This window comes from Trachinotus anak, unplaced genomic scaffold (assembly GCF_046630095.1).
Source record: "Trachinotus anak isolate AG129_WGS33_773 ecotype Australia unplaced genomic scaffold, CSIRO_AGI_Tana_v1 ptg000032l, whole genome shotgun sequence".
Taxonomy (NCBI): Eukaryota; Metazoa; Chordata; class Actinopteri; order Carangiformes; family Carangidae; genus Trachinotus; species Trachinotus anak.
Genome location: NW_027273883.1, coordinates 23,638,421 through 23,660,085, shown reverse-complemented (window position 1 = coordinate 23,660,085; position 21,665 = coordinate 23,638,421). Strand labels below are relative to the sequence as shown.

At 41.6% G+C, this 21,665-nt stretch overlaps 3 protein-coding genes across 5 annotated transcripts; 1 reads left to right on the top strand and 2 right to left on the bottom strand.

Moving 5' to 3' along the window:
- Positions 1–284: 284 nt before the first annotated feature.
- On the bottom strand, positions 285–11,823 carry dcaf13 (ddb1 and cul4 associated factor 13). The gene is made up of 11 exons (XM_071469986.1): positions 11,622–11,823; positions 10,922–11,121; positions 10,703–10,810; positions 10,518–10,607; positions 10,259–10,414; positions 10,039–10,116; positions 9,845–9,927; positions 9,462–9,626; positions 6,195–6,330; positions 1,477–1,640; positions 285–900 (listed from the first exon to the last, which is right to left on the bottom strand). Exons 1-11 carry the CDS (start codon positions 11,689–11,691, stop codon positions 813–815), a joined length of 1,338 nt encoding a protein of 445 aa, XP_071326087.1. The 5' UTR covers positions 11,692–11,823; the 3' UTR covers positions 285–812.
- Positions 11,824–12,400: 577 nt separating this feature from the next.
- slc25a32b (solute carrier family 25 member 32b) lies at positions 12,401–16,428 on the top strand. The gene is made up of 7 exons (XM_071469126.1): positions 12,401–12,884; positions 13,255–13,405; positions 13,528–13,613; positions 14,246–14,400; positions 15,069–15,182; positions 15,383–15,528; positions 15,644–16,428. The coding sequence occupies exons 1-7, from the start codon at positions 12,680–12,682 to the stop codon at positions 15,768–15,770; spliced, it is 984 nt and encodes a 327-aa protein (XP_071325227.1). The 5' UTR covers positions 12,401–12,679; the 3' UTR covers positions 15,771–16,428.
- On the bottom strand, positions 16,179–21,610 carry LOC139612953 (collagen triple helix repeat-containing protein 1-like). Of its 3 annotated transcripts, XM_071469129.1 has the most exons (5): positions 21,395–21,511; positions 20,265–20,342; positions 18,366–18,584; positions 18,033–18,249; positions 16,768–17,049 (listed from the first exon to the last, which is right to left on the bottom strand). In XM_071469129.1, the coding sequence occupies exons 1-5, from the start codon at positions 21,503–21,505 to the stop codon at positions 16,907–16,909; spliced, it is 768 nt and encodes a 255-aa protein (XP_071325230.1). In that variant the 5' UTR covers positions 21,506–21,511; the 3' UTR covers positions 16,768–16,906. The 3 variants fall into 3 exon arrangements, with proteins under 3 accessions (XP_071325228.1, XP_071325229.1, XP_071325230.1); XM_071469127.1 differs by lacking the exon at positions 20,265–20,342 and having other exon boundaries at positions 16,179–17,049; positions 21,395–21,604; XM_071469128.1 differs by lacking the exon at positions 20,265–20,342 and having other exon boundaries at positions 16,706–17,049; positions 21,437–21,610.
- Positions 21,611–21,665: the final 55 nt, after the last annotated feature.

Sequence of the window (21,665 nt, the reverse complement as noted above, 5' to 3'; positions counted from 1 at the left end):
TAACATTGACAATTCTTGTAACTGAGTGTGCAGCAGAAAGTAAGAAGGGCTTTGTCACTTTTTGTGTGCAACACCATGAGAGACTGCATCATGGTGACTGTTGCAAACTGTGTTGCCGTTAGCCCCATTTGTACAATTTATTGCAGTGAAACTACAAAAGACTCAGATGTGTTGGAGAATGATCGTGGACAGAGGCAGGAGGAGGTTATGACAACAGGCTTTTTAACCCACATTCATGCACTTCTGCCTTTAGATGTGATCGGACAACACATTATACAACCTGGTTTGTTTTAAGCATTAGTTTTAATAATGAACTGTAGCACATTTCCTGAACTTTATGCATAAAAAATATATCTAAACCTACATTAAACATGACGAACATTAATTGCTGCAGATACGATGGAAATAGATTCTAAGTCAAAGGCCTATTCTGTAAACATTGGATCAGTTTACTCTGTCTGTTATTTCTTAAGTTGTTGTGGTCTTGGATCCTGTGATGGAAAATAAAAACATGTGATCAGTCACTCAAACTGGAAGTTAATCCAAACCCTGACTAAAAGGAATCATGAGAGTGAAAAAGCATCTGTTGATCTTTTCCTTAGTGGCAGAAAATGAAGGCTTTACAACATTTATTGTTTTCGTATGCATTTACAGTCTGTGTCCTTGTACTTTAGATGATGCACAACTTGTTAAATGAAAGTCCTTCCCACAGTTAACAAGTTGCAGCGATTTTTATTCTTGAGTTAGAGCAGTCTGAAGTCCCATATGAGTGTGATTTTGGGCTCCACCTCGTCTCCTGCTGCGTCCACTGTTTATTTCACCACAGTGACAACATGCTTCTCCTTCTCGGACACCACAGGAACAGCTCCTGGTCTGCTGTGCTTGCGGACATTCCTCTCCCTAAAAAAACAAAGAAGAGCCATGAATTACTCAATGTGCTAGTGAGAATATTCAGGAAAGGATGGAGGTGGGGGGAGGGAGGGAGAGATCAGCAAACAGAAAGGAGGAGGGGAGGAACAGACTGAATATGAGACTATTGACCTAACATCTACGTCACCCACCGCACTAATGTACCCTGAAAATAATGCATAAAGCATAGATGGTAAATCATTCACAGGTCCAAACGCACATCTGACATATCACAATCCTGCCAGTGATTACAAAAAAGAGCCTCAGACTGAGCTATGTATCACTGGACGACACGGCAAACTGGGACAATCAATCCACCATACAAGCAGCACATGCGTATGTACGGCCTATTGAGACCATGTCATAGGGGGGCAGTGCCATCTGTGAGATTTTCCATGAGGCTGGTGTGACTACATAGGTCAGACCTATCCTGGCAGCTGCCCAAGTCTACATCACCTCTACATGGACATAGAGGGAACTTCATGCCATCTCCTATAGCTAAAGCAGCAGGCTCAGCCCCTAGCAACAGCTAAGTACTGGTGAAAGGGGAAAACGATGAATACGTACTTCCTACGGCGAGCCTCTTTCATAATCCTCAGCTCTTTGGTCTGGTGGTAGATGTTCTTGGGTAGATGTCGGTGGTGAGCGATGCGCCGGATCTGTGGGTGGTGCTGGAACTTCTCCTTCAACTTCTGACTGTAGTTGGTGGCCTCCCTCTCTCTGGGGCTCAGCTGCATGACACCAGAGAGGAAGATGAGATGACGTGAAATAAAGAAAAAGAGGATTATGGAAAAATAAAGAGGGAAAAGAGGAGAGTGGACCGAAAGACAGAACAAGACAAAGTGATGAGAAGAAAAAGACAATGTTGTGAAGAGAAAATAAATGAGACAAGGAGTGGAGCAAACAGTATCCTGGTACAACTGAAGTGTTCCAGTGACATTATTCTCAGCACCCGATTTCCACACTAAACAGCAAAATAGTTCCAATGTGACCCATAAGGAACATTTTTTTCCTGACACTCCTGTCTGCAATTACAATAATGACGTGTGTGACAGTTTTCTGAGCTGCCATTGTTATGGTTTGATTAGATTTAGGCAACTACAACTATACTAACTAAAACTAAAACTATTTGAAAAGATTGTGGTTTGGATTAAAAACTACAGCACTCTCATTCACGCTGCCTTAAAAATTGAGATTTAAAGGTCTTGCTTGACAAGTGGGAAAATTTCATCAGCTGATCACATGATCACATCATGTAGCTAAACGGACCTTGTGATGAGACTGTGTTGTCAACTAGTTTGTTAAAAGGAAGCAATGACCGTTGCTCTTCCATATCAAAGTCACTAACTGACCAATCACAGTACGTGTGGCCTCCACTCGGTATCTCCACAGCCCCAGCGTGTAGTTACATTTTTGGGAGACACACACTGGCTCTGGCCAAGAAATAGCCTGGCTCACACCACACATTATGCTGCAAACTTGTTGTTTTTACACTTTGATTTTGTACAGATTAAACAAACAAGATATAAGCATCAGTGAGTTTAAGAAGTGCCAGCAGGCAGATTTTTATTACTTTTGGACAGAGCCACAGGCTAGTGGCTTCCCCCAGGTTCAAGTACTTGTGCTAAGCTAACAGACTGCTGGCTGTAGCTTCATATTTTCCATGCAGAAATGAGAGTGTATCAATATTTTCATAACTCTTGGCAAGAAAAAAAAACAAGTGTATTTCCAAAAATATTGTTTCTGAGACAACAGTCATGGACATATCGTTAAAGACATCCGAATAAAAGACAAACTGTGAACAGTCTAAGGCTTCTGCTGAAGACCAGAACAGGCCAGAGAATATGACCTGTACTGACTCTGCACTGTATCCTCCTGAATACGAGTCAGTGACCTCAGCACAGGCACACACTGATATTTACATATCTGTGTTTGTTTTATTAAATTGAGTCAGCTGTTAATGTTATGTGCGTTGTTATGTGTTGTGTATTGTGTTATATGTATTGTTGTGTGGTGAGGAGTACTGTGATTATGTATAATTGTATTTTCAAGATCAAAAGTGTATACACCCCAGAAAGAGTGGCTGCTGCAATGCAAAAGCTAATATCTAAACAAACAAACAGGCACATTACTTGTAAAGTTGTCTTTATACCTGTAGCATGAGTGTGAATTATATCATTTATAGCGTCTTTAGTTGCCATGGTGAGATAAGTGTTATCTGAGATGTTTTCTTAAATGTCTTGTAATGATGAGCATTTCCAGAACAAAACTGTAAATATGGAGTTTGTTGCTGACAACGTAATTCATCCAATTATATTATTTTACTGTTGCATCTTAAGCACATACATGTTTAAAAACAAGTGGTTTGCCTTCAGCTCACGTGGCGTTTTGTTAAACACTGACAGTTGCTGTGTGGCGTTTCACATCATAAAATGTTGGCCAGTACAATAAGCAGTAACTTTAGCTTGACAATGTCCTCATTCAAAACTGAATCAATGTCTGTTAAAAAGTGAAGACACTAGCTCAACAAACTCCCTCCCTCTCCATCTCTCATAAAAACCACCAGCCACTCGGACTCGTCTTGGCTGCGGCCGCCTCCTCAAAGGCTTTTATTCTAATTAAAAGCAATGATTTGTTTCAGATTCAATTTGTTGGATCTGTTAGATGCTGATCCTGTTGGACTAAACTAATTCCCCTGGATACACACATAGTTAGCCTGCTAAACACAGTGTTTGTATAATCTCAACCAAATGGATATGAGACAGCAGAGGAACACATTTCACTGTGATTCTGTTTTGTTTAGTGAAGCTTATAGAATCAGTGATGCAAGAGAGGCGTTACTTTCAGAGGTGCTCGTACACACCATGGTGACAAAAAAGGTTTAAAGCTGCTGCATGAGAGCATGTGGAAATCACTGGAAAAGTGAACAGGTGAATCTACTCTGTCATCTTTTCTATCCAAAGTTGACTGGGCTACAACAAGGTGCCAGCAGTAACTATAATCCAGCAACAGAACCAACATGTCCCCTCTGCAGTGCAGGTCTGCATGAGAGAAAAAAGTAAGCGTGAGCAGGTGATTCAGCTGTAGGTGAAGCAGACCTGACAGACTGCAGGCAGGGCTGTGAGGCAACATGCAGCCACAAACAGGGCGGCCTACATCAGGAGGAGGCATCGCTGTCACTTTTACTTTAAATGTACTTCAGATGCTTGCTCTGTAGGATCAGAATTATGCCATAGATTTTTTGCCCTTGGACCCTTTGGACAAGGATCACAAGCAAACAGTAAATCAGGTTGTTAACAAGCAGTTAACAGTTTTCTTAGATTACTCAAACCATTTTATCTGAAGGTAAAACCAAAAGTAAAAGCAGCTGAAACATGAGTAATAATCCCTTATTGCACAGAAAAGCTGTATGTAAAGTGCCATAGGTCACAGTTTTTATAGATGATGGTTTAGGTTTGGGACATAATCTTCTGTTCACATTCTTTTTCTCTTTTTTGCAGGTTTGTGTTAAGGATGTGGGATCATCTGTCTCACACTCCTGTTCACACAGGATGCTTTTTTTATGAGTTTGAATCATCTTCTATTTGAATCAATGCAGCTGTAAACACAGGCGTCTGTTTCACTCTTTCTTGACACACAGAAGCATAACCTACAGTATTTCTTCAGACTTCAGGTCTATTTTATTCAGCGTCTCCACATGTAAGTACAGTGACTGGGTACTGGCTCTGAATGCTGCCACATTGCAGGTGACCACACAGTAGCACTGTGGCTGAATGCGTCCTCTGTAGACACTGATGGAGACGTGAACTGTTGTTGCTGCACTGCTGTCACTACTGCCTGTGTAAACAGGGTGTTACCCTCTCTGACTTCTGTGTTTCAGCAATGTCATCATTTTCTCTGGTGTCAGTAAAGAAGAGATGAAATAAAGATCCCATTTATAATAAAACCAAAATGCTTCCCTGATCCCTGCTTCATAAGTTATTTTATCAGTCTGGAAAAACCTTCATTTATTCATGTATTCTTAACCTCTATTCTAATCTATTCTTCTATACTGAGAGCACAGCATGTCAATGTTAATCAATTTAAATGTTTCAAAAAGGTCCAGTTGGCTTTTCCACCTTAAATAAACTGGTACTGATGAGTCAGTGTTTACAGAACAGATTAAATCAACTTAAACCAACTGAAAATAAATAAGAGCTGGTTGATTCAACATGTTAGTCCACTGGAGTCAAAGTGCAAAGTTTTGATTTAAGAAATGAGTGATGTGCAGCAGCTGACAGAGAGGTCCCCCATCAGTTCACTGTGATGCCCTAAGACACGGACGAAGCCTTGATTCAGCATTTCAGCATTTCTCGATAATTAAAGACCCTCCCAGTACAACTTGATTGTTAATGCTTCATTATGTTCAGAGTAGCCCGCTTTAAGTGATTGGCCGATTTAAACTGCTGATAGGAGCAGCCCTTGTCTGATCTCTTTAAGTGCAAAGCTCGCGAATAAATCTTCTCTTACACAGTGACAGTAAAACAAGTGCCAAAAGCGGGCCAATTTTCCACTCTGAAGCTGCATTAAGAGAATAAGCAAGAGTGAATCCGATTAGGAATGAAAGATGGCTGCTGGAGATGGCACACGAGATGCCACTGATCTTTATTACTGAGCCATAACTGGGATTTGGGGCACTGGAACACTTCCCAGCATTTAACTGGAGCGTTATTTGACAGTTGAGCATAATATATGATTAAGGCCATCAGTTCTGCTCACACAGCCTATATTATCTAATACAATACATTGGGCACTCACTAACACAGATATTAAAAGTCAGTGGAGATGTGTCTGAAAAAGCATGCAGTCTTTCATCTGAACCTTTTGTCAGTGGTTTGTCAAACAACTGCACAGGCCTTTGAGTTTTTTGGACTCCCACCTGCCACAAGAGCTGCTGTGCCAATTGGTACATTGTACTTATTGAGAGTGATTCTACCCTAAGTCAGCATCTATCAGGGCATTTGGCAACAGTAGTGCAGTAGCTCCTGGCATTGTCACCCACTCTCACCCTGCTGAGATGGGCACGGGGCCACGGCTGTGTCGAAAAACGCAGCTAACTCATAAAACAAAATCAGGTAATACACTGGAGAGAGCTACAGTGTACAGTGTGGCTGACAGCAGAGGAAAACACAGCTATTGATTGGTTGCAGAAATTGTTATGAGGAATCATCAAGAAACCACCAATGAGGAGCAAGCTGCTTTTAGTATGAAATCATGAAAGCAGGAATGATAAAGAGAAAACTCACCACTCCTAGTTTCTCAGCTGCGTTGGCTTTCCACAGCCGGATGTTCATTTCGTCAGAGCCGCTCAGGATGTACTTGTTGTCTGCCGACCACTTAATGCAGATAACGTGCTGCATGCGTTTGGTGTGGTAGACTTCCCTAGAATCAAAAAAGAAAAATAACAAAGAAAATCAGGAAATACAACACCTCTGTTAGCTGTTAGGAAAAGGACTAAAACAAGCACATATAGACTTCAGTGGTATAATACACAGGGCTTCCAATAGCCATACTGATACTACAGCACTCATCATGCTGTGTGTTAGACTGAGGCCATCAAAGCACTGGTTTGCTTAGAAATAAAACTTATGTCATCACGTACTCCAGCCAGCCACAACCATCAAATCCTCTGAATTAAACGACAAGATAAGTTGTTTGTCCGTGTCTTCTAGAGGGACATATACAAATGTTTTCTGATCTGATGCCCCGGTCGTCAGAACAGCATCGTTATTCTGTGCTTTCTAAAGGTGTTATAAAACACTGCCGCAAAAATCTAACTGTTTTCAAATGTGACAGCGCTATGGTAAAGGTTTGGTTAAGTTTGGGCACAATAACTAATAAAGGTTTAGGGTAAGATCACAGTTTGGTTAAAATTACTACTTTGTTAAGGCTAGGAAACAACTGCAATCATGGTTTAAAGAACCGACGCCGACTGTTGGTAGGAAACAGGAAACATACAGGTGACCCGTGTTTGACTACTTTGTTATGGTTAGAGGACCTCTGTCATCATAGTTACAGTAATAAACACATGGTTAAGGTTATGGCACAATCATGGTCAAGGTTAAAAAAACTGACTATTATAACATGGTGTACTGTATTTTAACACGCCAGTTTTCTTGTTCAGTGACCAGGTTTACTTAAGGTTTGTTTTTGTTTTTTTAACAAACACATTACAGACCTTTTCCATGGTGCAGGTACGGCCCAGGTGTAATTAATAACATTTAACGACTGAATTCAATTCAGGTGAGCCAGTACCAGAGCCACCTGTCCACTCAGTGGTGAGGCTAGTAACTGGGGCTACCCATCATACCTGCCATCATTACAGGTATGAGCAACACCTGTGCTTTACCCACCATCACCAAGTCAAAGCGTCTGCTGTGAAAAATGTCTATGGACCCTATTTTAAAAAGGCCAGTACCAGTCGGACTATTCTGCGCCACCCCTCGCAGAGTGGTACGTTCCAACCCTCCAGGTATCGAAGTTGGAACTATTTCTTTTCTCTGAGTTTCGTGAATTTTCTGAGACCAATTGAGTTTAGGTGTGAAGGCCTTTGCTTTACTGTTGTGTACATTGTGTAATAAAGTACATTTGGTGTAATTTCATGTTCATATTTAAGATGAGTTAATCCAGCCGTTATTTAGGTAATACTTTGCGCTATATTATTCTTAGGTTGTTTATTTCTCCTCCTTCCAGAAACCACACACATACCCACAAACATATGAAAACCTGCATGCAAATGGAGACATCTCTCTACACACCCTGTCAGGGCGTTATTCTGTAATAGAATAAAGTAATAAAGGCCTCCGTCATCTGAACCTCTGGACTTCATGTGATTTTATCAGTCACTTCAGTGGTGGGTTGTGATTTTTGGAATCCAAGTAAGACAGAGAGGCCATTGTCAGCCGTTCTCTTTATTTTACCCCATTTACTAAAAAAAAAAAAAAAAAAACATATTCATACTTACAGTCAAGTTCCAGTTTCAACTGTTCCTACAACACTTGATATTTATGTAGCACTCTAAGCCCTGACCTACCCATGCTGTGAGTCTGTCCAACAACATGCCCCAGCCACTGTAACACAACTGTGGATGTTTGTTCTGGAGCTTGAGAAGTGTATAAACAATTACTCCATGTACAATTACGTCACATAGCAACCAAACAATGGTTATGTGTTTTGTGTTTTGGGTTGAGAAGGTCAATCAAAACAAGCACAAACACATTAGCTTTGGCAACTAGCTACTATTATCAGCTGTGCCAACCAACAGATGGCAGACATTCTGAGTACTCATGATAGGAAAAGCACAGGTGTTACGAATAACATTAACAATGGCTCAGTTCTGTTTAAGAGGCAGAGAAAGCCATGACGGTGTTACTGCGAGCCAGCATGCGCAATAACCCTAAAAAAAGAATTCAAACATCATTAATGGTATTATTAACACGTGTGCTTTTCCAACTGGAACATGTCAAAATCTCTTCTGCTATTAAGGTCATACAAACAGTCATATCACATACAAAATATACAGGCTGTGGTCCAATAGGGTTCACTCTCTATTATTAGTATTAATAAAATATTCATTATTATTGGTGGTTCTGTTATTATTGATAATACCATTAGACCTATAGGTATCAATATTATTATTTTCACTATAACAATCAACAGTGTATACAGCTGATGGCAGGTAAAGCCCAGGCGTTGCTAATAACTAATGATGGGTAACTATGGCCCCAGTTAGTCTTTCCTGTGAACCACTGTGGACAGTACCATGGCTCTGGTACTGGCTCACCTAAACTGAATGCAGTTGTTAAATGTTATTAGTTACACCTGGGTCGTACCTGCACCCCCGCCCCCACCCCTCTCAACCCAACCAGTCAAGACAGACGGCTGCCCCCCCTGAGTGTGGTCCTGTTAGACGCTCCTTCCTGCTAAAAGGAATTTTTTCCTCTCTACCGTCGCCAAGCACTTGCTCATTGTGGGAACTGCTGCGCTTCTCACTATAACATTGTGAAATCCTGATCTTACCCTGTGCAGTGTCTTGAATTATTGATTTGGTGCTATACAAATAAACTAAAAATAAAATTGAATTGGTTATTTAATGCAGAATCAGATCAGTGAAAAACCCTGATTAGTGCCATCAGCTAAAACACATTTAGTTTGTTCTCAATAGTTAATAAACTTTTGACCTTCATAATTTTGATGTTTGACAGCGTGGTAAGTATTAACATGTAATACTTTCAGTTCAAATCTTAGTGAATCACTTAAGATTAAGATATGATCTAATCAACATGTCCTGATTATGAGTTATTAAAGAGTTAAGTAGATTTACCTCATAGTCCTCAGAAGCAAAATTACAAATAAATACCATCAGCTATATTAAAAAGAAAACTTGCACTGCTGACTCGGCTGGGCCTTATTGAACAGAACAGAAATGGTTCATGACCTCAGACCAGTAACAGTGTCACAGTGAAACTATAAAGCAGTGACTACTACAGTCTTCTTTGCCTGGTGTTACTGACCTGCTGTGGCCACCGTCCTTGGGGAAGATGCGGATGGTCTTGTCAAAACTGGCAGATACAAACTCTTTTCCAGTGGGAGAGTAGTCAACGTCCAGCACTGCAGAGACATGGTCCATGTGCACTGTGATTGGCCGGTCCAGGCGCCTCATGTCATATGTGTAGAGGCTAATGAGACACAAAAATTAGCCCTTTTGATGACACAGTTCAAAAACATCACAAGATTAGAATATAAATGCTTAATGTAACCAGCGTAAACAAAATAACTTGTGTAGAAAGTCTGCCTAAGGTGAAATCTTGGCTCTTTTCAAACAGAACTACATTATATTGTTCCAATAAAAATACTTTAATGGGAATCAATCCAGTGATTTCCTTCTTAGACTCACTTGTAGTCCTCATTTGAGCATGTGAAGTAATATGCTTCCATAGGGTTCCAGCATAATGTGTTGCTCCTCATTGTCATGATAACCTAATAAGAAAACCCAAAACATACAGTAGCTTTACATCACGTCATTTCCTTGTGAAGAAAAGGAGAGCGAGAAGAGAACATTTATGAATCAACTTAAAGATGGACCCCCACCTTTTTGAGTGGTGCAGATTCTCTCATGTCATACAGCACTATACTTCTGTCGGAGGCACAGCTTGCTAGAAGTTCAGTCTGAGGAAAGACACAAACCATTTGAAGTCTGACGGTAAACACATTGGTGTGAGTTTGAACATGGAGATATGGTTATAGGTAACTCCTGTTCTTTATTTCAGTGTGAGACCTGCCTGAGGGTGGTGGACGCATGGTGTCTTACCTCCACAGGGTTGAAGCGGACAGAGCTGAAGCTGTCTACGCCCCAGGTGAAAGAGCGGACTGGGCTACTCCTCTGCTCATCCCAGATGTCCACCTGCTGGCCACATGTTGCAAACACACCCTCGTTCTGGTGATGGTCCAGTCCTGTGAACACAGTCTACAAGGGACAAACATTTTTAACAAGGTAAAAATTAGACTTCACTGATGTATGATGATGTAACTACAACTGTCCTCGATAATCAGATGCCCATTGCTCATACCTTCCCTAAAATAGTGTTGAGTGGCTCCTCTTCCTCTCTGTAACCTGGAGCCTCCATTTTCCACTGCTTGATTGTTTTGTCATCACCAACCTGTCACAGACAGCAAGCCAGGGTGTAAAACAAAAGTTAAAAAGAAAATGTAATTCTGAGAGCTTTTCTCTGGTGTTGTGGAGGGCAGCAGTCACCGTAAAGAAGGAAGTTCCACAATAGCGGACAACCATTCCCCGAACAAACCCTTCATGTGCTTGGAGCGTGCGGACACATTCATGTTTGGTCAGATCCCACACTTTCACCTGAGGATCAAATCGATCATCCAGTCAGTGTTGTGTTTACAATGCAACACTCCAAATCACAACAAATTGAATTCTCAAAAGTGACAAATCTACACTTCAGCACATGGTTACCTCTCCATCACAGGAACCAGACAACAAGGTGGAGAGGCTCTTGGTTTGCTTGGCCATGCAGTTCACACCATCCCTGTGTCCGTCCAGGGAGGCCAGGAAAGGCTTGGCAAACACCCTCTCCAGCTTAGTGGCATTCAGAGCCCGGGTGTACTCTCTGCTCACCTCAAACGGGTGCAGTGTTGGGTCATAGTTTCTGGGGACTAAATTTTGTATGTCCATAGTTAGTTTTCCATATCAAGATGACTTCCACACACTGTTTTGAAGTTAGATATTCCCTGTTGTGAAAATCTGTTTTAGAGTTGTAAAAATCGTATTTATTTTGATTGTGGAGATATTTCTTTGTAGCAATTCATACATGCATTTAATTTACTTTTTACTCATTTTATATGTCTTACATGATCTACACACATGCTGTAGGCTAACTCACAATTCTCATTCAGTGACCTTTATGGGTTTTAATGTTGCAACAGTTAGTTTAATCATTTGAAATGTTTACTATATACTATGTTCCTAACCATATCTCAGCTAACAGACAACGACAGATAGTTTAACGTCACAGCGTAAACTTGATGCTTTGAGTGTCATTATCCAGTAGACTTCGTTCATCCGTGTGTTACAGCCGCTGTTTGTTAAACAGAGTAGCTAACAACCTGCTAGCAAACAGTGTTTAGCCTCTCCAACTTCAGAGTTTATCACTTACCACGCTGAATATCTAGCTTTGTTTCCCGGACATAGTCATCCGGGTTCCTCGACAGGACTTTAACTTTCATTTGGTAGTTTAGTAAAAGACCAAACACACTTCAAAAAAGCTGTTGAGTTAATTTAAACAACAAAAATATTAGCAGGCACTGGTTTGTCCAGCAGCCATGTGTGGATGAAATCGAGAAACAGTAGTACCGCGATGCATTGTGGGATGTCCAGTCCTCCAGGGTGCGTCACTGATAAGGTGAAGAGACGCTTGTCAAAATTTAGCATGAAGAAGAGCGGAAGCACATCTATGTGGTCTTCAAAGTAATTACTTTCGTACCAAATACTTGAGAGAATGAATCTATACAGGATGGAATAATAATAATGACAATAATAATAAAGTTAAAAATATCGTATAAATAAGAAAAGCTATGAGGACAAAATCTCTAGGCTTAAATAAATGAAGTGCAAAATAAATAATAAAGATAAAAGTGGACAAGATAAAAAATGAATAAATAGGTACGTACATTGTCATAAATGTGCAACACAGAGTATATTATACTGTACCTATAAGCAACTTTTCAATCGATAGATTGACTTCTAATACATTCGTCCAACTAGGTAGGTCATTCAGATGTCTCCGGACCACATTTACCTTAAGAACCTGGACTTGTCTTTATGTGCTTACCTAAAAAAAATATGCCGAAATAATGCTGGTCGAAAGGGGTTTTATTTTGAAGGTTTTTACCGGAAGTATTATTCTTAATGATGGTGGCTTAACATTTCCTTAATACTAGCAGCAAGGTCGCGCCGAGGTGCAGCAGCTTGACACTTTGGTAACGTCCCCGCAGACGTGGGCTCCCGCCGCATGTCAAAAACGTGGTCCAGTTGCTAACATGCCCTGACAATGAGGACGCGTCAAGGAGCTGGCAGCTACTGTCTCCCGTGCTTTATTTTTGTGGCATTGTCGGTGAGTCATCGTGTGCGTGCTACACAGTGAGATTTCAGCTTTACCTCGCCTTGTAAACTCAGCTAGCTGGCAGGAGCTAGTTCACTTATTGGCGCATAAACATGAGCTCCGGTCCCAATCACGGCACCGTTAACGTCACGGAGACAGGACTGCCCGGAAAACCCGTCTCTGCTGCCTCTTTAGTCGGACATGTCCAGCAGGTCTTTAGCCATGTGAAGATCGGAAACCTGGTCGCAGGACTCAGTGGGGGAGTGGTGTCAACAGTGGTGCTTCACCCACTGGACCTGGTCAAGATCAGGTTTGCAGGTACAGTATGAAATAATGTTTAATCTCATGGTGACTGTCTATTGTAATGAGGTCGTCTGTAATCCCACAGTTGCCTGACAGGGAAGAGCTGTATTTTGTAAATAAATGTATGCAGAACTATGGTTAAAAAACCTCTTCATTGCACAGACACCGCGCTGCTCATTTTACAAAGTCTTTAGGTGTCAGATTTGGAGAAGATATATCATCCAAGCAGCACAACAGTATCATATCTCAAAGGCTAACATTGAACACAGTATCCTTAAGTGTACTTGGACATGCTTGTTCCAAATAATGTATTATTTGACACTAGTAATAACATACCAAGCTTAAACAGTGTTTAACAAGGGTCTTAAATGTCTTTGTATTGCAGTAAGTGATGGCTTGGAGTTACGACCTAAGTACAATGGCATAATGCACTGTATGAAAAGTATCTGGCAGCAGGAGGGACTGAGAGGACTGTACCAAGGAGTGACACCCAATATTTGGGGTGCTGGAGCATCTTGGGGTCTCTACTTCTTTTTGTACGTAAGCAATAAGCTATAAGCCTGTGTCTGCATCATGAGACTTTTCATTAATTGTTTTGACATCTGAAATGATCTGTACCTGTAACACGTCTTATCCCCCAAACTGTCTTCCCTTGCAGCTACAATGCAATCAAAGGGTACACAAAGGAAGGTCGTCAAACTGAACTGAGTGCCACAGAACACCTGGTGTCTGCAGCTGAGGCAGGTTAGTGCTGCATTTATGCGCACACTGCTTACACACTCACACAATCAGCCCACAGTCAACAGCAGCAGCTAGATAAGACTGCTCTGGACCGGCCTCGGCCGACAGGAGGCAGATACAAATTAGTTCATCACCCTCTGTTCATTTTAGTCCTACAGGGTCACATGGATCCATTTCCTGCTGGCCAAATTAAGTTAGGAGTTGAAAATTAGTGCTCTCAAAGTGTTTCAGCCAAAACTGGTGAAGGCAGAGAGAAAGATTCCCAAAAAGATGCTGTAACACTGATACATGTTGATATGTTAGGTGTGAGTGTGGCATTTGAATGTACACTGTATCACTACACTATATAATAGCTTTTCAGAAAAGCTGTTTGTGTAGGAGGCTGAAGGACTGCATGATATTAGCATTAAAACATCTCCTATCTTACCACATCATCACCATGGTACAACTACAGCAAGACAGATTGAAGAGTTCAAGAGTTTAATTTGCAGCCCCACAGTTCATTTACTGTTTGAAGTAGCTGGTTGTATTTGTTAACAGTCTTGTGTATCTAATGGTTACTGCATGTACTTCAAAGAGTGTCTTTAACATGTTATAAGCTTCACTGGAACAGTTTCCTACTCACCTTCACCCAGGCATCCTAACACTCACCCTAACCAACCCGATCTGGGTGACAAAGACCCGGCTGGTGCTGCAGTACAATGCTGACCCGACCAGTAAACAGTACAAGGGGATGGTGGATGCTCTGGTCAAGATCTACCGCCATGAGGGAGTGCCTGGACTATACAAGGTTAGACAGCACTGTAGCTTTGGACTTCTGAGTAATGTAGAAATACAAGAAATGGCCTGATCAATTTAGCTTGTAATTAGCTCTTAGAGTGGTTTATTTATTATTTAAATTTTTTTTTATCAGTTTTTAATGATTTCCCTCTATTAACTCCCTTTCTCTATATTTGTCAAAACACTGCATCCTCTGTATGAAAAGTGCTATATAAACAAAATGTATTATTATTATCATCAGTATCAATACTCATTTTAGCTGGTGGCAGCTAAAGAAAACAGTAAGGTGCACTGTTCTGTGGAGTCTCATGAGAGGAGAAGTTGTAATAGATCATTACTATAATCACATTTGCAGCCCAGACTGCCTCAGTCTCGTTGGGCTGTATTGGATTAAGTGTTTCACCACTAGAGGGTGTTGCCACCCTGTGTTGGTTGTAGTGGAGCACCAAGTCCTGATAATGGTAATAACTTTAAGGATTTTTAAATTGCATTTTAGCTCCTTAAGTGAATCTTATAAGCCTGGCAGGATGCCAGATTACTCAGTGTCAACTTGACAAAATATTTTTTGATAGAAATGGAGATACAGCCACAGTGTGGTGGGCTTTTCTATTGATTCAGACTGTAGGTTTTTTCAGTGTATCGGGACAGACTGACTTACAGTGTGTGTACATTTCAAAGGGCTATGTTCCTGGTCTGTTTGGCACATCGCATGGAGCGCTGCAGTTCATGGCCTATGAAGAGCTGAAGAGGGACTACAACAAATACAAGAAAGTGCCTTCAGAATCAAAGCTGGTGAGTCATTCCGCCTGTGAGCCACAGACAGACTGGAAACATGCTCAGGGTGAAATAAGACTCGGGCATACAGCTTGTTTAAGTTAAAGACCGAGCCAACAGTTGATAACTAGCAGTTGAAGAAGTGACTCATCAGTTTTCCTGTTCTGCTCATTTCTTCCTCCCTCACTCTCTCTCCACTTGTCTGCCTGTGTAAACAGAATGCTTTGGAATATATCACAATGGCAGCATTATCCAAAATATTTGCTGTGGCCACAACATACCCATATCAGGTGGTGCGAGCTCGCCTGCAAGACCAGCACAATAGATACAATGGAGTTATTGATGTCATAAGACGGACATGGAGGTATGATTGCGATCTTCTGACAAAGGACCGAACATGCCATCCTAGTATCAGTTTCTAAATTTGGCTGTTGTGTCCAATGTGATGAGGGGTTATTATTCTGTCACTTTCTCTGCAGGAACGAAGGCGCCATCGGTTTCTACAAAGGCGTCATTCCCAATTTGATACGTGTCACTCCTGCCTGCTGCATCACCTTTGTAGTGTATGAGAATGTGTCTCACTTCCTCCTGGGACAAGATAAATGAGGCTTAAAAGGAGAGCATGGACAGATGCAGAGACCCTGAGTTCACACACACACACGCAAAGATACAGAGAGAAAAGCATCAGACTGAAACTGAGCTCCCACAGTAGACGGAGATGTGCTGATGTGAGATGTGAGAAGCATTCATTTGCTCTGAAAATGAATGACAAAGTTGCCAAACTGAGGAACTGAGTCAACAGTGGATTTTCTTTCTTACAAGACAAATCCTGGATTGTCAGTGAAATGTGATGAGGATATTGTCTGTCTCTGATTCATCCTAAACTCTGACCATGGCTGTTCGCCACAGTGGGTTTAATGTTGCTGTTAAACTGATGAGTAAGTCTGTTTTTAGGCTCGTATCAGCAGTTACGTTTACATTTTCTGTTTTCTCGCAGCAGGAAGGGACACAGGCTGAAATGGTAAAAGTTTATTATGAACAGCAAATAGAGATCTCCTCAGGTTTCTAGTTGCATGTCTGTGTAATATTAGTTATTTAATGATTTCTTAATGTGAATAGCAAAAATGGAAAGTGATATTTTGTCTAAACACACCAATATGTCTCCAAAAATTCATTCTTGGTTGATATTATCTTTGTTTTCTTGCAACAAACTGTGATTGCATTGCTTTATAACATTTCGTTATAAAATCCAAACTATGCTTTATCTCAACTGTCTCATTGTCTCATGTTTCATATATATAAATATATGGCTTTGTATCCAATAGTAAACTAAGTACATGGTATTTTAGAGCTTCTGAAACATTGTAGTGATTATAAGTAGGCACATCATAGTTAAATTCTTTAAAAAAAGATTGTTTTTATTAATAGTAATACTGAATAGAAAAAGGTCACATGAGTACATAGTTATGTATCGTCGATGTCTTGTCACAATGTCTGTTCATAGGTTCCTGAATTCTAACAGCACCCACAAGCAGAGAAGCTACAGTACAATGTTTATTTCTGGTAGACAGAATGACAGTATTCTTGTTTACTGGCCTGTCATCTAGTATAGTACTTTAACAAAACAAAAAAACATTCAAGTTAACATCAGTGATGCTGTGGTGCCTCAGCAAAAACCATACCTGATCATTATGGAGGATCAGATAACATACTTTTATAGTACCAGGACTGATTTTTTTTTTTTATTTAGGCAGCTCCTCAATGATAATCCTGGATACTGAGTTCCAGCCTGTAGATGCATCACCTCTGGGATAGTCAGCGCAGGTCCCCACCCACACGGCCACATCCACCAACCCTGCTTTGACGCCCTCACACAGGCCTTCAACTGGAGAGAGAAAAGAGAGGAGATGGTGCAAATGAATTTCAGGGAACACCCAGACAACCAGAGATGGAAGTCGTTTATTGTTTTGTTTTCCGACACAGTGGTGAACTTTCCAAAACCCAACTGGAAGAGTGCAACTTCTCTTTAAAGCTCGAAAATTGTTGACAAATTGTTCCAGCGTCCGCAGCAGCTAACAACCACCTAAAGTAACAGTTGGTTACTTCAGTAAAAACACTTATTTGCTCTCTTGCCAAGAGTAAGAAGAGAAGATTGACACTACTCCGTACACTTGGAAGTAAACAGTCAGGAGCAAAGTTAGCTTAGCTTAGCACAAAGAATAAAATAAATGAATAAATAAAAAGCAGGTGTTTGTCTGCAGGTAACAAAGATAACTAAAGCCAGGTGCAGTAACTTCCTAAAGACGACCCATGACGGCCAAGACTCCGTACTGCACATAACCCTCCGGATAAAACAAAGCTTGTAGTTTTAATAGCTTCAGAAACCTCCTCCCTGTACACCTTTCCAATATGAGATCTCTGTAACTTTACAAAACCGAAAAACCAACGATCACACTCACATTACGCTCTGATTATTCAGCTGTGCAGAGGTGAGAAAGAAGCCAGAGTTCTCTCTCAGCTCTCTCTTTTCTCATCCCTGACACTGTTTCTTTCACTTTTCATGTTAATAACTGAGTAAAATACAATGAATGCTGTCTAAAAATGGCCGCCGTTGTTGCTGCATCCTAGTTCCGTATTTAGCTGGCTCTAGCAAGGTATTTACTGTATAAACATGAGTATGGTATTGATCTTCTCATCTCACTCTTAAAGATAAAGCAAATAAAGCATATTTGCCAAACCCATTGCTTGAAACGGTGACATTTTAAACAATAAACACGTAAAGTAAATTAGTAAAACAGTGAATTCAACACCTCAGGAACACACTGGAAGAAAACTATTGCACAACAAAGCCTCTGACTCCGGTCATACCTGAGGATGTTCTGTGGATGTTGATGGTTGAGTTCAGCTCTGGGCTTCCCTGGTCTAAGTAGATGATTGACTCTATGGGCAGGGGTCCTGTACACTCTGCTCCGTTGAAGGTGAAGTACCACCTCTGGCAGCATGCGTTCTTACACTTGAGTCTGAGGGAACCACTGAAGAGGACTCTGAGGGCGCTGTCTGAACGCAGCTTGGTGAACGTACAGTCCTGCAACACAGCGTAAAGTAACTGTGCCAGTGATATGCATTGGGTAGCCTGTTTAACACCCACACGCCCAAACACGTTCGTCAAAAACATGTCATTCTCTCCACCAGAATACTCACAGCTACTTTACCCAGGTCGATGCCATAATTCAGAGAGTTCCAGGCACACTGCTTGTAGTTAGGCCTCCAGGGCTCCTCGAAGATCTCGCTAATGCACTCGCCTTTCTCACCTTTGAGCCCGTCACGGCCAGGGATGCCCGGCGTCCCTGGAATGCCATTGGCCCCAGGGTTACCGTCTCTGCCAGGGGTGCCTGCTGGCCCCTGAATGCAGCTGCCATACTGGAAAAACAAGGACAAGAACAAGTAAAGGTGAAGTTGGTACAGCAACGTCTGTTGTTATCAAACTTCCTATTTCAGATTTTCTTTTTTCTCCCCGAGGGTTAAACCCCTGTTTGGGCTGCATGCTCCACAGACACCTAAATGCTGCCATCCATCCAACCATCACACACAAGAAACCAGATTATACCTCATTTACAAGTCATATAAACAAATACACTGCCATCAGGCTGAAATAAGTGTAAAAACAGATGTGATCCAAACCAAGGCAAAGCAATAGAACCAGCAACCATGAAGCCATGAAGCAAGTGAAAGACAGCTCGTGTGTTAATGAGGAAGTGAAGGCATGGTGACAGCCGAAATTAGTAGGTGTCTGGCCACACGTCTCTCGGTGTGATTCATTGTTCTGCCAAATCTCCTGCTATGTTTAAACAGATGCTGCATCTTACTCAAGCTGACTCAAATACACACAGACACACACAGAGACAGGGGAGCCTGCCAAAACCTACCACATACAGAGAAAGACACAATGAAGACCCAAATAGCGTTGTGTAATTTGTTCTTCAAAGACACAATTTGACCAACAGACTGCAGCTTGTAGGTTAACTGTTAAAGCTGTTTTTAGTTATACTTGACTTGTTCATTTTGGTTGGTGATTTGTGAGCCTCATAAAAATCATTCATTTAGTCGGGACAGACATAAACTGACACGTAGGAGTGCGTCCTCGCCCTTAAGCAAACACTGATGCCAAAAGCATTTGGGTCTGAGTTTTTGTTTGGTCATCGCTGCCCTTTTTGCTCAGCATGCAGCTGTGGAGCAGTTATTGGAGGCACATGGCCAAAAGGCATTAAGGCAAAAAAAAAAAAAAAAAGTCCCAAGGCAAGAGAGAACAAAGAGCTTTTACTCCGGTTAAAACATCTTATCCTGAGTCTTGAGTCTCTGGGGTAAAGCAGAAAAAATCTATTTCAAAGCATGTGAATCTGAAAATTTGGCTAAATGTGGGGGGAATTACAGTATTTAAACATCAGCTGCTGTGGAACAGATGGTTGAGAGTCTGTTTTAGCCATTAAGCGGCTTTGCTGGAGCAACCTGAAGATGTGAGGTCTGACATCATCTCTATAGGAAAGTGGGAAGTCTGTGATTACCCCAGTAGGCTGTGGTATTGGTATGCGAGTGCTGTAACAGACCTGGAATTCATCCTTAAGAAAAAAGGACTAAACTTCTGAGTATCTTGGCTAATAGGTGGGAAAATGTGGAAATGTCACAAATACTCCATGAGCCTGCTTGGTTGATAGGAAATGACTCTGTTTTATTATGGGCTGGTTTTTTTGGAGCCCTTTCAAAGCAGACTAGTGAATAGAACCTCTGTCCACTTAGCCACACAGATGACTTTTATATTAGCTTCCAGTCTGCTGTTTCTATAGTGGTGCTGCCTGCCTGCACGAATTACACTCCAGCCCCGCTAAATATTAGTAGCACACAGTCCATCACTGTAACTGAAGCATAAAAGCTGTATTTGCCCTGAAGTGCTGAGGAATCAGTAGTATTTCATGCATTAGTCAAAACTAAGGCAGGGTCCGCAGAGCTCCTCGAGCATGCAGAGCGTGAATATAATGCTTGGCTTTGAGAATTTTTAACATTCAGAGGATCTCAAGAGGAACCAAAGCAGGATTTTCTGATTACCATGTTGTTCAAATTAGAAGATCTTCCTTCTCCAGAGTGCATAGTGCAGTTGGGCTTTTCTGCATCATTTCCAGTGCACTAGATACAGATGGTAACATAAGATGCTATTCATTACATCCTTCTACCGTGGTCCCAACTGCAGAATAAGACTGGGGGATAATGAAGAGCAATTGCTTAAGCTCAGTGGTTCTCAGTGTGGGGTATGCAGCCTTTCTGGAGCCTGCGTTGGAGGGGTGGTGGGGGGTGGGGGGGTTCCACAGAGTCCCAGCAAAATAAACACAAGTTTCACTTTCAGTTGACTCCCAAGAGAGTAAATGTTGAAAAGTAAATGTGTGTCAACTGTGTTCATTCACTCCCTACCTACACAGCCAAGGGTGTTATGTAATTCTGCACAAAAATAGTGTAAGATCAGGGTTAATGGGAGCGAGAGAATTTGGGGTGATGGACCCCGGTTTAGGGATTTTTGAGAATATTAAATACAGTTTAATACATTATATCAGCCTTAAAATATCAATCACAATTTTCACCTCAAATCCAACACACATAAACCTTTTCACATTTTACACTCAGACAGGCGGACAGATAACAAAGAAACGCAGACAGTGAGCCAGACCGCAACTTCCTGTGCGGGGTTTTTTTTTCTGTCCCTTCAGTCTGATGGGGAGCAGCCAGGCCTGGGATCATAGAGAAGCAGCTGACCACGCAAAAGCTGCACAACGACACATCTCATCTGCTGCCGGGACCAGGTCACTTTGGAGGTCACTGTGCCAAAGTGGTGACCACAAGTGGAGCGTGTGGATGAATCAGCATATAACTCTTTTTCTTTTGGGGGGGATTCAGTCGTTTACATACACTTCTGGCAAACAGCAGTGCGTGGCAAGAGAAAAAATGATGAGTTTAAAGAACATATCATGCAAAGTGACCTATGAGTGTTGACAGAGTCGTTAAAAATACAACAAAGCGGCTAAATGGCAAGAAAGTCCTGGAAGTGCAATATAAAGTGTATTTTTTTTTTTCTTTTTTTGGTGTTTTTCGTTATGAGAAGTCGCAAAGCATGAATCTGCCGCCACAGTAACTTATGGACATGATCATAGCGGCTGCAGGGTTTTATCTTATCTACTCTCTCTTACCTTGTCGGCGTCAGGATCCTTTCGGTATCCTCTATTTCTCACCTTTTCCACGCCATACAGAGGTAAAGCCAAGCAGACCAGAAGCAGCAGGCGGGCAACAAAGGGAGACATCCTTCAACAGACAGCGGGCGACTGCGCTCTCCGAGGTCTGAGGCGACTCCAGCCAGCTTCAGTCCAGAGGAGGGCAGAGCGAGAGGGACGGAGCCAGTGAAGCTGCTACTCAGGGAAAAAAACAAAAAACCTCATAACATCCCTGAGATTCATACACCAG

Coding starts and splice junctions, on each gene's coding strand:
- dcaf13 (XM_071469986.1), bottom strand. CDS start 11,691: ATGAAAGTTAAAGTCCTGTCGAGGAACCCGGATGACTATGTCCGGGAA. Junction 10,608..10,702: donor GTGGAACTTCCTTCTTTACG/GTGACTGCTGCC, acceptor TGTCTGTGACAG/GTTGGTGATGACAAAACAAT. Junction 9,627..9,844: donor TGCTCAAATGAGGACTACAA/GTGAGTCTAAGA, acceptor GTGTCTCATTAG/CCTCTACACATATGACATGA.
- slc25a32b (XM_071469126.1), top strand. CDS start 12,680: ATGAGCTCCGGTCCCAATCACGGCACCGTTAACGTCACGGAGACAGGA. Junction 12,885..13,254: donor GGTCAAGATCAGGTTTGCAG/GTACAGTATGAA, acceptor TTTGTATTGCAG/TAAGTGATGGCTTGGAGTTA. Junction 14,401..15,068: donor GAGTGCCTGGACTATACAAG/GTTAGACAGCAC, acceptor TACATTTCAAAG/GGCTATGTTCCTGGTCTGTT.
- LOC139612953 (XM_071469129.1), bottom strand. CDS start 21,505: ATGTCTCCCTTTGTTGCCCGCCTGCTGCTTCTGGTCTGCTTGGCTTTA. Junction 18,250..18,365: donor TCGACCTGGGTAAAGTAGCT/GTGAGTATTCTG, acceptor GCTGTGTTGCAG/GACTGTACGTTCACCAAGCT. Junction 17,050..18,032: donor CATCCACAGAACATCCTCAG/GTATGACCGGAG, acceptor TTCTCTCTCCAG/TTGAAGGCCTGTGTGAGGGC.